This window comes from Pipistrellus kuhlii, unplaced genomic scaffold (assembly GCF_014108245.1).
Source record: "Pipistrellus kuhlii isolate mPipKuh1 unplaced genomic scaffold, mPipKuh1.p scaffold_m20_p_2, whole genome shotgun sequence".
NCBI classification, from domain to species: domain Eukaryota; kingdom Metazoa; phylum Chordata; class Mammalia; order Chiroptera; family Vespertilionidae; genus Pipistrellus; species Pipistrellus kuhlii.
In genome coordinates, this window is record NW_023425515.1 from 60,488,201 (window position 1) to 60,504,560 (window position 16,360).

The window sequence follows — 16,360 nt, forward strand, 5'->3', positions numbered from 1 at the left end:
CTGACATCCCTCGAGGGATATAGTAGTGCGCAAAGTGGCATGCAGCCAGGAAGGAGCCCAAGCCCAGGCCAGGCACCACGCTGCTCCTGCTCATTCAGACCCCACTGCACCTGCCACCACCACTGCTCAGTAACGCTGCCACAAAGGCCGGAGGGGTTCCTGTTTTGTGAGTGCACTGCCCACCAGGGGGCAACTCTGCATTGAGCATCTTCCCCCTGGTGGTCAGTGCATGTCATAGCGACCAGTTGACCAACTGTTTGGTAGTTCGGTCATTCAATTGCTTAGGCTTTTATATATATAGAAATCAATTCTTTATATATATATATATATATATATATATATATATATATATATCCTAATATGCAAATAAATAAACTGAATGGCAGAATAACTGAACAACTGAACAATAGGTCACCATGATGTGTGCTGACCACAGGGGGTTGCCTGCAGAACATGGTGGGTATTGGCTGCGGCAGGATAGTAGAGCAGGTGAGCTGTGATGCCAGACCAAGGCAAGGCACTGGTTGCTGTCATTGGGGTGAGCCTCTGGAGCCACCTGCTGCTAGCATGGAGCCACCACTGGCACCCACTGCCAGCACCCAGTCCTGGCCCCAACCGCTCGATGCTATCAGCGGGTGTGAGTTGTGGTTGCCGGCTGTGATCACCCCTGAGGGCTTTTCCACCTCCCCCTGTTCCTGAAGGGTGATCAAGACAGCAGCTGCTGCTCCTTCACCTACTGACAGCACCAGCCCCCCTCACACCCACTGTTGGCACTGGCCCCAATTGTTCCTCACCATCAGTGGGTGCAAGGGAGGCTGACACTGTCAGCATGTGGGGGCAGTGGCGCTGGGAGTGAGGCTGCCAGCAGACGGGGGGGGGGGGGGGGGTAGGGGCTCTGTCAGAAGGTGCCAGGTAGAGAGAGGGACAGAAGATGGGCCGAGACCCAACCTGTGGTCACTGCAGCCTTGTGGCCCACAGTTCCTTTCAAGGTACACGATTTCGTGCACTGGGCCTCAGGTTGATTTACAGATTTAATGCAACCTCAATGAAATCTTGGTTACATTTTTATGTGACAATTTCTCGCCTCAGAATTTCTTTTAGCCTCACCTCCTGTTTCTCTTGGGTTCCAGATTTAACCTGTAAATATTTCTATCAAACCTGTAAGTGTTCTGTTTAACATATTTTAAGTTTCTTTCCACTTGGTTGAGAGCCTTTTTGAGGGCAAGTTGCAAGTTTCATTTGTCTTGATCACTTTAGCATCTAGTACTGTTTCTGAACACACAATGCCAGTATACATGTGATGTGTTATGAAATTGTACATCTGAAACCTGTATAATTTTGTTAACCGGTGTCACCCCAATAAGTTCAATAAAATGAAAAAAATTAATTAACATATTTAAAATTTTTAATTTAATTGGTTCTAGGATTCTTTTCCATTTACTTTCTTTTTTTTTTTAATACATTTTATTGATTTTGTACAGAGAGGAAGGGAGAGAGATACAGAGTTAGAAACATCGATGAAAGAGAGTCATCGATCAGCTGCCTCTTGCACACCCCCTACTGGGGACGTGCCCGCAACCAAGGTACATGCCCTTGACCGGAATCGAACCCGGGACCCTTCAGTCCCCAAGCCGACACTCTATCCATTGAGCCAAACCGGTTCCGGCTCCATTTAGTTTCTGTAGCTGTATTTTATACCAGTGTGTCCACTGATTCGTCCTGACACATGCCCACTTATTCTACTCCAACATACACTCACTTACATACTGTGTGTGTGCATGCAGTCTTCTTTTTTCCTTCTCCACGTGGCATGGCTTCTCATTTGTATTGGAAGAAAAGTTGGCAGCTTGAAAATGAGATGTTCTTCACTGTTACATTCGTTTCAGTGTAGCTGGGGAAGTACCGCTGGTACTCAGTTCAGCATGTGCTTCGAAGCACCTTTTCAGGGTACTATTGATCCAGCTGAGAGAATGTAGTCCTTTTGCAATGTGTAAATTAACTTAATAGACTCTCTTTTGCTATTTACCACTGAAAAGTAATAAAGAACCTCTCATTGGATCATGTAGTCTTTTAATACTGAGTGTATAAGAAGATCACACAAATATTTACTGATATAGACATTTTATTAGGTTTCTAGGCAGTAACATGAATCTAATATAATTTAAATTTTTAGCTTTAATATTATAGGTAAATGAGTAAAGCTTATTTCCTTAAACTATAGCTGAACAGAATAAAATGTTAAATTTATATCTTTCTTTTTCCAGACATATTTTATCCCCAAAAGTCACTTGTACAATGCTTTTGAAAAATTGTATCCTCAGATTGAATATAAAATGTGGCTAAAACTTGGACTTTCTATTACTGCCCAAAAAATCAGGGAACATTTATCCTATGAGGTAAGAAGTGCTTATGTAAATATATCATTTTCTCTGAGTGAAATTGCATTCAAATACTGTTAGAAATTAACTATTTAGAAATTTATATTAAACTTTATAAACAAAAAGTGCACTATAAAATTGTTGTTCCCTCCAGGATTGGACCTACAAGATGCAATTGAAACTCTGTAATGTTTATGTAAAAGATATACCAAAATGCACCAAATCTGACATCTATGATGAAAATGTAATTTATGTCATCCTTATACATGGAGCTGTAGAAGATTGTCAGTTGCGAAAAGCTTATAAAGCACCGTCCTTAATTCCTTTAACATGCCATCAGGTAAAGAAATATTGACTCATCTTTTCAGGTCTGCATGCTATGTCCAATAATGTATTATTGTTAGAAAAATTGTCACTTTTCCACTTTCCTATACTCTTCCTTTCCCATCCCACTCCATAAACACATACCTGTCCCAAGTTAATTGATTGCTTTGGCACTGAGTGGCCCAAACACCAAGTAATGCCTGTTCAATGTCAATGAAACAGGCCTGGCTGTACATTTTGGCCACAATTAAATTTTGCAGTGGTAAATTGCAAAAGAGGGTCTATTAAGTTAATTTACACATTGCAAAAGGACTACATTCTCTCAGCTGGATCAATAGTACTCCGAAAAGGTGCTTCGAGGCACATGCTGAACTGAGTACCAGCGGTACTTCCCCAGCTACACTGAAACGAATGTAAAAGTGAAGAACATCTCATTTTCAAGCTGCCAACTTTTCTTCCAATACAAATAAGAAGCCATGCCATATGAAGAAGAAAAGAAAGAAGGCTGTGAGCACATACAAGCACATATGTATGGGTGAGTGTATGTATGTTGGGATAGAATAACTGGCCTTGTGTCAGGAAGAATTAATGGACATATACAGAACTTAAATGGAAAAGGAGACTAGAACCAATTAAAGCAGGTGTATATTTTTAATTTTTTTTCATTTTATTGATTTATTGGGGTGACACCAGTTAACAAAATTATACAGGTTTCAGATGTACAATTTCACAACACATCACATGTATACTGCATTGTGTGTTCAGAAACAGCGCTAGATACTAAAGTGATTAAGACAAATGAAACTTGCAACTTGCCCTCAAAAAGGCTCTCAACCAAGTGAAAAGAAACTCAAAATATATTAAGTAAAACATTTACAGGTTTGATAGAAGTACTTACAGGCTAAATATGGAACCCAAGAGAAACAAGAGGTGAGGCTAAGAAATGGTCACAAGAAAATTTTCTAAGTGGAACACCACAAGCACCAATGTGATGCCCAGTGACAGGAAGGTAAATGTTATTCTTAACTATGGTGCTCCCAACCTCTAGTTTTGAATGCATAATAACAGAACTTTGGTGTGGATGCTAGGTGGAAATTTAGAAGGCCTAATAGGAGAATCTCATGGCAGCCCGTACTTGCCCAACTCTGTCCACTTCCCTAGGGAAAAAGCCCTGCTCACTATGGATTTGGGGCCTGATGTGATTCCAAGCATACTGAGAATAACCACAACATATGGTCGAATTTCTGGAACTCCTGTAATTTTTTAATTACTGTTGACATTCACTATTATTTTATATTAGTTTCAGGTGTACAGCATAGTGTTTAGACAATTATGTAATTTACTAGAGGCCCGGTGCATAAACTTTGTGCATGGATGGGGGTGTCCCTCAGCCCAGCCTGCACCCTCTCCAATCTGGAACCCCTTGAGGGATATCCTACTGCCTGTTTAGGCCCAAACCCACCAGGATCGGCCCTAAATGGGCAGTTGGACATCCCTCTCACAATCCAGGACTGCTGGCTCCCAACTGTTTGCCTGCCTGCCTGTCTGATTGCCCCTAAACATATCTGCCAACAACCTGATCACCTCGAAACCACTCCCCTGCCAGCCTGATCCATGCCTAACTGGTCCCCTGCTGGCCCAATTGCTCCTTACTGCCCTCCCTGCCAGCCTGGTCACCCTCAACTGCCCTCTGCTACAAGCATGGTCCCCCCCAACTGCCTTCCCCTGCAGGCCTGGGTCCCCCTCAACTGTCTTCCCCTGTAGGTCTGGTCCCTCCCAAATGCCCTCCTCTGCAGGTGTGGTTTTCTGCAACTGCCCTCCCCTGCAGGCCTGGCCTGATCACTCACAACTGTCCTCCTCTGCCAGCTTGTTCTCTACCAATTGCTCTTATCTGCCAGCCTGGTCACCCCAACTGCCCTCCCCTGCAAACCTGATCTCCCCCAGCTGCCCTCCTTTGCATGCCTGGCCTCCCCCAACTATCCTCCCCTGCTAGCCTGGACCCTCCCAACTGTCCTCCCTTTCAGACCTGGTTCCTCCAAATTGCTCTCCCCTGCCAGCCCGGTCACCCCTAACTGCTCTCCCCTGCTGGCCTAATCACCCACAACTGGCCTCCCCTGCAGGCCATCTTGTGGTGGTCATCTTGGGTTCACTTGGGGGCAGCCATCTTTGACCACATGGGGGCAGCCATCTTGTGTGTTGGAGTGATGGTCAATTTGCGTATTACTCTTATTAGATAGGATGAAATGACCCCCCCTCTTCCGATAATTCAAGTACCCACTGGCACCACACATAGTTATTACAATATTATTGACTATATTCTCTATGCTGAATTACATGCTTGGAATGCCATTGTTTTTTTTTAACTTGCTTTCTGCCATGTGAAAAATAAAAAACAGTCCTCCCAAAAAAACTCTCTGGGTGATATTTTAAGGGGCCATTGATTATTAATTCTTGATCATTTTTTTCTTACTTGTAAGAGAAATGAGCAAAAAATTTAAAAATCAATAAAAGTATATGGAATTTGACTTTCATAAAACCAGCATGTCCAGAGATATCTTCCAATATCTAATGATGTTTCCAATTTTTAGACACAGATATTTAGAGAGGGCCTGAGGCAGGAGCTTACAAGAGGAACGTTTAATTTTATGATATTTATTCATAAATTAACTTATATTCTGTCAACTTTCAGATACAAGGAACTGAAAATTTCACAAAGGTAATGATTGTTCAGACTTCGATTGATATGAAAAGATATAGATGGGACACTAAAAAGGGTTTACCTTCACTTAAATCACCAGGATCAAAAGAATGTGAGTTATGTTTCCTTGAGCAATTGAGAACTTACTTTCCATTTATAGAATAGCTATATACATATTTGAAAATGGTATTCATCCTGTCTAGAGTACTGAGGAATCCTTTTAACTGCCATATTTTATTTTAATGGATGCATTAAAAATATTTGTGGTACTAAAATGTCTATGTTATAGGTATAAATTATTCATATTTCATCTATAAGAATTAAACATGTATGATTATAAAAATAACATGAAAAATATTATTAATGAGAGAACTTGTAGCTTTTTCCCAAAATTAAGATATATTATAATAATACTAAAAATAGTTTTATACTGTCTGATCAACAGAGATATAAATCATTGGAACTGAATGGATATCTATTTAATAAATTTCATACAAATTTTTCATGATAAACATTAAAACATAATAAAAATTATTATTTCATATCTTCTATTATGCTATTGATTAAAAGTGTGAAAATAAGTTTTAGGTAGATTTAAAAATTGAATAGTAAAGAATTAAATAATGGAAATAAGTAATGATAATTTAATATCATTTCACTGAAAGAAAATTAATATTCTAAATTTAGAAATACAGACGTTAATTTTAAAATTCTGAGTTTCAGTAACATGTTGCTAATCAAGACATCAGTAAAAGATAATTCAGAGGAAATTTACATTGAAAATAAAATGTGAAAAAATGTTTAACACTGCTAATATGTATATATTTAAAAAAAAAAAACTTTATTGTTGAAAGTATTACATGTCCCCTCCCCCTTCCCCAATTGATCTTTTCTAACCTGCCTTCACACCCTGCCCCAGACCTTCACCACCCTATGGTCTATGTCTATGGCTCATATATATATATGCATACAAGTTATTTGGTTAATCTCTTCCCACCCACCAACTCAACTCCGTCTTCCCTCTGAGATTCCACAGTCCATGCTTCTATGTCTCTGGATCTATTTTGTTCATCAGTTTATTTTGTTCATTAGATTCTACATATTAGTGAGATCATGTGATACTTGTCTTTCTCTGACTGGCTTATTTTGCTTAGCATAATACTCTCCTGGTCCCTCCATGCTGTCTCAAAATACATTTTACTGCTGAATAATATTTCATAGTGTAAAAGTACCTTTTTTTTTTTCTTTATGTATCCCCATTAGCCCCACATCCCTCCCACTCATGCCCTCACCCCCATGTTGTCTGTGCCCAAATGGTTAGGCTTATATATATATGCACACAAGTCCTTTGGTTGATCTCTCCCTTTTACCCCCATCCTTCCCTACCTTCCCTCTAAGGTTTGATGGTCTGATCAGTGTTTCTCTGTTGTTCATCAGTTTGTGTTATTTATTATTTTCCCTAAATGAGTGAGATCATGTGATATTTATCTTTCCCTGACTAGCTTATTTCATTTAGCATAATGCTTTCCAGTTCTATCCATGCTGTTGCAAATGATAAGAACTCCCTTTTACCACAGAGTAATATTCCATTGTGTAGATGTATAGCAGTTTTTTAATCCCTGGTGGGCATTTAGGCTGTTTCCAAATCTTAGCTATGGTAAATAGTGCTGCTATGAACATAGGGGTGCATATATCCTTTCTGATTGGTGTTTCTGGTTTCTTGGGATATATTCCTAGAAGTGGGATCACTGGGTCAAATGGGAGTTCCATTTTTAGGTGTTTTGTTTTTTGTTTTTTGTGTGTTTTTTTTTTTTTAGGAAACTCCATACTGTTCTCCACAGTGGCTGCACCAGTCTGCATTCCTACCAGCAGTGCAAGAGGATTCCTTTTTCTCAGCATCCTCACCAGCACTTGTTATTTGTTGATTTGTTGATGAGTACCATGACTTTTTTATCCACTCATCTGCTAATGAGCACTTAGGCTACTTCTAGATATTAGCTATTGTACAATAAATTGTGCTGCTGTGAACTTAGGGATGCATACATTCTTCCTGATTGGTGTTTTGGGTTTCTTAGAATATATTCCTAGAAGTATCAATAGAATCACTGAGTCAAATGGCAGTTTCATATTTTATCCATTTTGAGTTTATTCTTCTGTATGGTATGTTGGTGGTCTAATTCCAAAGATAGAGAGCTAGAAACATTGATAAGAGAGAAACATCAATTAGCAGCCTCCAGCACACCCCCCACTGGGGATGCGCCCGCAACCAAGGTGCATGCTCTTGACTGGAATCGAACCCGGGACCCTCCAGTTGGCAGGCGATGCTCTACCCACTGAGCCAAACCAGTTTCGGCAGGACTTTTTCTTTTGTTTCATTGATCTATATGACTATTCTTGTGCTAGTGCCAAGCTGTTTTGATTAAAGTGTCTTTATAGTATAACTTGAATCAAGGTATTGTGATATTTCTACTTCTTCTTCTTTCTCAAGATTGCTGCTGCTATTCGGAGTCATTTTTAATTCCATATAAATTTTAAAGTATTTGTTTTATATCTGTGAAATATGCCATTGATATTTTATCAAGGATTGCATTGAATCTATAGATTGCTTTAGACATTTTAATTATATTAATTTTACCAAGCCATGAACACGTTATATTCTTACACTTGTTTATAAATTTCTCTATCTCTTTTTTCAACATCCTATAGTTTTCAGAGTGTCTTTTACCACTTTGGTTAAGTTTATTCTTGAGTATCTTAATTTTTCATTGTTTTTTTGCAACAGTAAATGGGATTTATTTATTTATTTATTTATTTATTTATTTTAGTTTCTCTTTCTGACAATTTATTATTGGTATAAAAATGCTATCAATTTCTGGGTGTTAATTTTGTATCCTGTTATGTTGTCAAATTCATTTATTAAATCTAGTAGTTTTGTTGATGGAGTCTTTATTGTATATATTTTCTATGTACAATATAATATCATCTGTGAATAAGGACAGTTTTACTTCCTCCTATCCAATTTGCATGCCTTTTATTTTTTCTCTCTTGTCTGATCACAGGCTAGAGCTTCCACTATCTATAATTATAAAAGCGTAATATGCTAATTAGACGATACAGCCTTCTGGACGAAGCCAGGGCTGCAGCTGCAGAATCCAGGCAGCCACCATGGCTGCAAGGAAGGGATCTAAGCAGCTGCTGCAACTGCAAAGGCCTACTCTTGCACGAATGTCATGCATCTGGCCTCTAGTGTTGAATAATAGTGGTGAAAATGAACATCCCTGTCTTGTTCCTGTTCTTAGGGGAAATGGTTTTAGTTTTTGCCCATTGAGTATGATGTTTGCTATAGGTTTATCAGATATGGCCTTTATTATGTTGAGGTATGAGTCCTCTATTCCCTCGTTATTAAGAGTTTTTATCAAAAAAGTGTGTTGGGCCAGGATCAGTTTGGCTCAATGGATAGAGCGTTGGCTTGGGGACTGAAGGGTCCCGGGTTCGATTCCGGTCAAGGGCATGTACCTTGGTTGTGGGCATATCTCCAGTGGGGGGTGTGCAAGAGGCAGCTGATCAATGACTCTCTCTCATCGATGTTTCTAACTCTCTATCTCTCTCCTTTCCTCTCTGTACAAAATCAATAAAATATATATTTTTTTAAAAAGTGTGTTGGATTTTGTCAAATGTTTTTTCTGTGTCAATTGATTTGATCATGTGATTTTTGTCTTCCAATTTATTTCAGTGATGTAATACATTTATTAATTTGTGAATATTGCACAAGTTTTGCATCCCCAGAATAAATCCCACTTAGTCATGATGTATGATCTTTTTGATAAATTGCTAGATCTGATTTGCTAATATTTTATTGAGGATTTTAACATCTATGTTCATCAGAAATATTGACCTGTAATTCTCTTTGTAGTGTCTTTATCTGGTTTTGGAATTATGCTAATGCTAGCCTCATAAAGAGAACTTGGAAGTGTTCCTTCCTTTTGAATTTTTTTTTAATAGTTTGAGGAGGATAGGTGTTAGTTCTTTGAAGATTTGGTAAAACTGCCCTGTGAAGCCATCTGGACCAGGGCTTTTGTTTGCTGAAAATTTTTTTAATTATGGCTTCAATTTCATCATTGTTATTGGCCTACTCAGGTTTTCTGATTCCTCCTGATTTAGTTTTGAAAGACTGTATTTTTAAAGGAATTTATCCATTTTGCCCAGGTTGTCCAGTTTGTTGGCATGTAGTTGTTCATCATCTTTTCTTACAATCCTTAGTATTTCTTTGGGGTCAGTTGTTATTTCAACATTTTGTTTCTGATTTTATTATTTGGGTCCTCTTTATGTGTCTTGATGAGTCTGGCAAATGGTTCATCAATCTTGTTTATCTTTTCACAGAACCATCTCTTCATTTCATTGATTTTTGTACTGTTTTTTTTGTTTGTTTGTTTTAGCCTCCATGCCATTTATTTCTCCTCCAATCTTTATTATTTCCTTCCTTTTACTTACTAAAGGCTTTTCTTGTTGTTCTCTTTCTAATAATTTAAGTTGTAGGGTTAGATACCTTATGAAAAGTTTTTCTTGTTTTTTGAGGTAGGCCTATTGTGAAGAACTTCTATCTCAGGAATGCTTTTGCTGTATCCCATAGATTTTAGGTCATGTGTGCTCATTTTCATTTGCTTCCAGAAATATTTTATTTATTTCTTGGTATCATTGGTAATCCATTTATTGTTTAATAATATTTTATTTAGCCTTCATGTGTTTAAATATTTTTAACACTGATAATATTTTTAAACAAATCTTTATTGTTCAGATTATTACAGTTGTTCCTCTTTTTCCCCTCCATAACTCCCCTCCACCTGATTCCCCCCACTCCATGCTCTTACCCCTTGTCACTGTCCTCATCCATAGGTATAAGATTTTTGCCTAATCTCTTCCCACACCCCTCACACCCCCTCCCCCCTGATAATTGTCAGTCCACTCCCTTTCTATTACCCTGATTCTATTATATTCACCAGTTTATTCTGTTCATCAGATTTTTTATTCACTTGATTTTTAGATACACTTGTTGATAGATATGTATTTGTTGTCACTTTGTTGTTCATAACATTTATATTTACCTTTTTCTTCTTCTTCCTCTTCTTTAACATTTCATATAATCCTGGTTTGGTGGTGATGAACTCCTTCAGCTTTTTCTTATCTGTGAAGCTCTTTATCTGACCTTCAATTCTAAATGATAGCTTTGCTGGGTAAACTAATCTTGGTTGTAGGTTCTTGCTATTCATCATTTTAAATATTTCTTGCCACTCCCTTCTGGCCTGCATAGTATCTGTTGAGAAATCAGCTGACAGTTGTATGGATACTCCCTTTTAGGTAACTAATGGTTTTTCTCTTGCTGCTTTTAAGATTCTCTCCTTGTCTTTTGCCCTTAGCATTTTAATTATGATGTGTCTTGGTGTGGTCCTCTTGGATTCCTCTTGTTTGGCATTCTCTGTGCTTTCTGGACTTGTAAGTCTAATTCTTTCACCAGGAATGGGAAGTTTTCTGTCATTATTTCTTCAAATAGTTGTTTAGTTTCTTGGTCTTTCTCTTTTTCTGGAACCCCCATAAATCTGAAATTGTCCCAGAGACTCCTTACACTATCTTCAAATTCTCGGATTCTTTTTTCTTTTTGTTTTTCTTGTTGGGTGTTTTTTGCTTCCTCATATTTCAAATCTTTGGTTTGATTCTTGGGGTCCTTTGGTCTACTGTTGAATTTCTGGATATTATTCTTTATTTCAGACACTGTATGCTTACTTTCTGATTGGTCCTTTTCCACTTTTTTTTTTTTTTTTTTTTTTTTTTTTGCATTCTCATTAAGAGCCTTAAAGGTCTCACTAAATTTTTCAGAGGTTTCTAGAAGATTCTTGAGTAACCTTATAATTGTGGTTTTGAACTCCATATCCAGTAGTTTGCTTTCCTCCATTTCTTTTATTCATTACATGTGTTTTTTCTGTCTCCACATTTTGGCTGCTTCCCTGTGTTAATGGAGTGGCTTTGTGTGGTAGGTAACCTATAGGGCCCAGTGGTTCAGCCTCCCCAATCACAGGCGGTGGACACTCTTTGTGCATCCCTTTGTGGGCTGAGTGCACAGTCTTGTTATAGTTAAGCCTTGATTGCTGTTGATACACTGGAGGAAATGACCTCCAGGCCAGTTGGCTATGAGGACCCACTGTGTCTATAATGGAAAAACTGCTATGCTTGAGACACCCTTATGGGACAGGACTTGCTTCAGTGGGTCTTTGGTACTCACTGAGTCTGCCCCTTGATTGTGTCACTTATGGATGTGAGGAGTTGAAATCTGGTATCATCTCACACTGACCACTAGGTACATTGGCTCCTGGATCTCCAAGGAGGTACAGGTCAGCTACTGTCTAAGGCCACCCAGCAGGAGCTATAGCAAGATCTGCATATTTTTCCTCTTTGCTTGGGCTTTGTAAGTTTTGGAACTGATCCAGCTGCAGTTTGTTAGGTTAAGCTGCCATAGGGCAGGCCATTCATATGCAAAAGCCACTGTACACAGTCTGGGTGGGTTTGTAAATTAGCTGGGGAGGGGTCTCAGGGAATCACTAGGGCATGGCAAACAACAATGCCTTCCAGTCAGCCCTCTCTGCATCTCTGCATTTTCACATCCCCATGTTCTGTGACCCAGTGCAGTAAACAATGATTCCTGTGTGCACCTCTGCAAGGGTCATCCTCACTTTCAGACCCGATGGCAGACAGTCCTGCTTCTCCCCATAGGAGTCTGAGTCCCCAGAGCCTTGCTAGAAACTGGAGTTCAGAGCGGTTGGGAGCTTGTGTTTTCCTTCAGATTGAAAAAAAAAAAAAAAACACAAACAAAACAGTGCACCCAGCCACCAGCTCCATTAGCTTACCCCTGTGCCTCTGCTTTTTGTGCCTGTGCACATCCTACCCAGTCTCAATGCTCTTTTCTCTTTCTTTCTAGTTGTAGAACTATCCAGCCAGTGGTTCTGGGTGATAAACGTTTTGTCTTTTAGTTGTAGTTTTGGTGTGATTGTGAGAGGCAGCACGTACAGGTGTATACCATATGCTGCCATCTTAGTTTTCTTCCAACACTGCTACTATTAAAAGAAATAGAATTTGTGTTTCATTTATTTAATTATTAATTTTTTAAAAAGAATTATGCCTAGTAACCAAAAAAAATGTAGTGAATCTGATATATATTCTTACTTTGTTGATACCAGTTAAATTGATAAATTTATCACAAGATTCCCAAAGCAATGAAAGAATCTATATCTTTTGTTTAAGTAATATGATTTCTACTTATGTCATTATACTTCAATGAAAAGCTATATTAATAATTTAATTTCTAGACATTTACTCTGAAAAAATAAAGCAAAACTAGTAAAAATGGTAATTGAACATTATTTATAATAAATATTAGAAGTAATCAAAATGCCTAATGATAAATACATGATTAAATTATCATATCAATCAACAATTGACTTCCCACATTGTAATTTGGAAAAGACCACTGACATATGCCAAGTAAAAATAGCAATAATATATGTAACATTATGCTGCTTATTTTAAATAAAGTTTATCTTTTTAATGTTACAATTATAGAACTAAATCCATATGGATGCACGGTAGTGTTATAATTTGTAGGGTTTTAAGTTAAGTATCATCAGGATATGATATTGGAGCCTTCACCATCTGCCCATTTATCAGCCATCTACCATCTTCACTCTAAAATGAACCATATCAACATGGTAATGAGAGCTGGTGGTCCCTCATTCCTATACCTTAGCACAATCCTTCTGTTCAGAACTCTCTAAGTTCCTCATTCCCTGAAGCTAATCTCTTCTTAGCCTTTAAATTTCAGCTTCTTGATGGAGCCATCACTGATAATATTTCAAATTCACAAAATAGCATTCTCCTGTGTGCTCCCATAACCCATTATTGTGTGTCCTATTTTTTCATATTGTATTTTTTTATTTGTATGTTTAATGGTCTGTCTACTCCATTAGAATATAAACCACAAGAAAGCATGGAATGTAACTCATTTATTTTCTTATGTATCCCTGCTGCTTATCAATGGACCTGGTGCTTTTGATAGCATAAAACAGACTGTTCAATCTCAGAGGGAAGGTGGGGATGAGTGGGAAAAGATCAACCGAAGGACTTGTATGCATATATGCAAAACCCCTGGTCACAGATAATACTGGTAAAGACTTGAGACGGGGGCAAAACTGGAGCCAATGGGGGGAAAGGGGGGGACATGTGTACCCCATTTCCCAGAAAATAAGACAGTGTCTTATATTAATTTTTTCTCCCAAAGTTTCCCTAGGTCTTATTTTCAGGGTATGTTTTATCTTTCCATGCGCTAGGTCTTATTTTTGGAGGATTTCTTATTTTCGGGGAAACACGGTAGTACTTTCGTGTGTGTGTGTGTGTGTGTGTGTGTGTGTGTGTGTGTGGTGATGGTGGGACAATAGATGATTTTATTTCTCTATTTCCCAAACTTACATAATCTTTATACTAAAACACTGCTAATCCTATTTTTAAATTAGAATTACCACCAATTTCAGATCATAGGCTCTCACTCTGAGTGATTCAACAGTCCTTCATTTCAGTGCTTGAACTAACATAGTGTTGTTGTTTTGTTTTAATCAGCTTCAGACATACTATATGACGAAGACCTTCAATATCAAAAAAGTAACAAGGTAAATTTCAAGTACTATTCTTTTAAAGTTTTATTTTGGATAAAAGAGAATTTTGCATTTATTTAAACTACACAATGTGTTTCTTTTATTCTAAGTCATTTCACCTGCTAATCATATTGTAGACTTTGAGATGAACACTTTCTCTTAGCACAAGGTACAATAGAAATTGTATTTCTATTTTGAAGTAAATATTACAGAAATTAAAAACAACGTTCAAGAGATTCCAATATATTCCTCTTGAATCACATAAGCAACCAGGCACTACTAGAGTGGTGCGGTTGGAGTGTGCATGACCCTCTCACTCCTCCACCTTGTGCTGTAACTCTGACTGAAGGCTTCATCACCACCTCAGCTATGCACTGGGGATCTTCCAACCTGAAGACAGCTTGCCCCTGTTTTCACAGTGCCTGTCACAAAGCAGAAGCTCAAAAACAAATGTTCTATTATAACTGGGTTAACCTAAGTTATTCAGAAAGGCTGACAAAGACTGATTTAATTTCAAGGTACATGATGAAATTGAATAGGCCACTTGGAGATATTGGGATTTTCAAAACCCTCTACTACTTTTCACAAAGGTCCCAAGTTAATAAACACTATAGACCCCTGGAAATGAAATTGGGGCAAAGAGAACTAGAGTGAAAGTCCCTCACAATATCTATCCCAGCCTACCGATAGGCTGGATCTTCGGGTGTTTACTTTCAACTCCAATATCTGTCAAGCTGGTTGTATTTCTCCAGTAGATGCTAATTATAATACTCAGAATCTGAAGAGTGTCTGCTACAAATACACAAACCAGAAAATTATGTATTTGGTTGTTTAAAAATATGTTGTACATCAATGAAGTCCACTTGCTTGATTAGTCATAAAATTCTGAAAATGCATGCTCCTTTCCCAATCTCTCCTCACAAGTGTATGTTGAATGAAAAATGGTTATAGGTTCTATGGGGACAGTGAAGGTGTTTTCTCTGTCTTTGACTCAGATGTATCCAAGTTCCCTGGCCTTCAGGAGGCCAATCCTCTTCTTTAATACCAAGTTCCCATCCTTCGTAGTAGAAGGAGGTTCACTCCCTCCTGAAGTATATATTTCATAGTCTTTCTGGGGAAGCTTTTCCTCAAAACTCCCTTGGATGTTGCTTATTAACTAGAACTCCTGACCCGAGGGTCATGGGTACTGGCATTAAATTCCTGAGTTTGTCTCCTGGTTCCAACACTTATTAGACATGTGACCTTGAACAAATTTCTTAACCTGCCTAAGCATCACTTTCTCCATCTATAAAAACAAGATAACAGCAACACCTATCTCACAGTGCTGCTGTGGAGATTAAATGGAAAGTGTGTGATACATAACAAACAATACATACACTTAACTTCCCTTCTTAACTTTGTAAACTACTTCTTTAAACTTCTTTTGTTCTCCTATTATGTTTCTTAAAAATATGGGTACAATCACCTTCTCTAATTCTTCCAACATAGTTGCTGCTGAAGACAAGAATATAACAAAAGGAAATTATTAATTTTTTTATTTTTTATTTTTTTTCATGAGGAGGAGATAATACTGTGGCTTCTAGAGCCCACTGATTAGGCCTTCTTTCTCTTTAGTTCTGGCCAGCTGCTAAGCTTGTAGGGTTAGCTTAATAGCATGTTTTGTGCAATGGAATAGAGAACCATAGATGCTAATGATCTTCCTGTACATATGCCCCCATAGTGCTTTTTCATAATTAAAAAAATTGATTGCACGATGGTTGTTAATAGAGGAAGTAGTGTAAAAGTGAGAGACAATCCATTAAATGTTAGAAACATTAGTTAGTGAGACATATAGAAATCATCAAATTGGGTGATTTAGTAGATGCTTTTTCTCCCTGATGTTGGATCCTGGATACGTTTCTGGGACAGCTTCCTTCCCATGTCCCCTTAAAACCCTTCCCCTACCTTCTTACCCCCAATTGTGTCTTTACCTTTACATTATAAAAAGGCCTCTCATAACATCAAGCAGCTCCTTACAAAATGTTTTGGTCTCCAAGACAGAGCACATAGTGCTGCCACCAGCAGAAGTCCCAGTTCTTGGTCCTCTGTTCTATAGACCAGACTTAACACCAGCACTGCTTTATATATCTGACTTTTATTAAGTCTAAAATCTGACTATTATCTCCTGTCTTAATTTCTAGAAGCGGCAGACTTCTGAAATGCCTGGTAATGCCAAGGAGAAGACAAATGTCCCTGAGAACACCTAGAATAAGCCTAGATGGAATTCT

The 16,360-nt window shown here is 38.2% G+C and overlaps 1 protein-coding gene across 1 annotated transcript in view; it reads left to right on the forward strand.

Moving 5' to 3' along the window:
• Window positions 1–16,339, forward strand: part of SLC9C1 (solute carrier family 9 member C1) — a 101,570-nt gene extending 85,231 nt beyond the window's left edge. The window contains exons 24-28 of the mRNA XM_045583781.1: window positions 2,265–2,396; window positions 2,533–2,718; window positions 5,392–5,512; window positions 14,059–14,108; window positions 16,274–16,339. Coding sequence (XP_045439737.1) covers window positions 2,265–2,396; window positions 2,533–2,718; window positions 5,392–5,512; window positions 14,059–14,108; window positions 16,274–16,339 — 555 coding nt within the window. The remainder of the gene's footprint in view (window positions 1–2,264; window positions 2,397–2,532; window positions 2,719–5,391; window positions 5,513–14,058; window positions 14,109–16,273) is intronic.
• The last annotated feature ends 21 nt before the right edge of the window (window positions 16,340–16,360 follow it).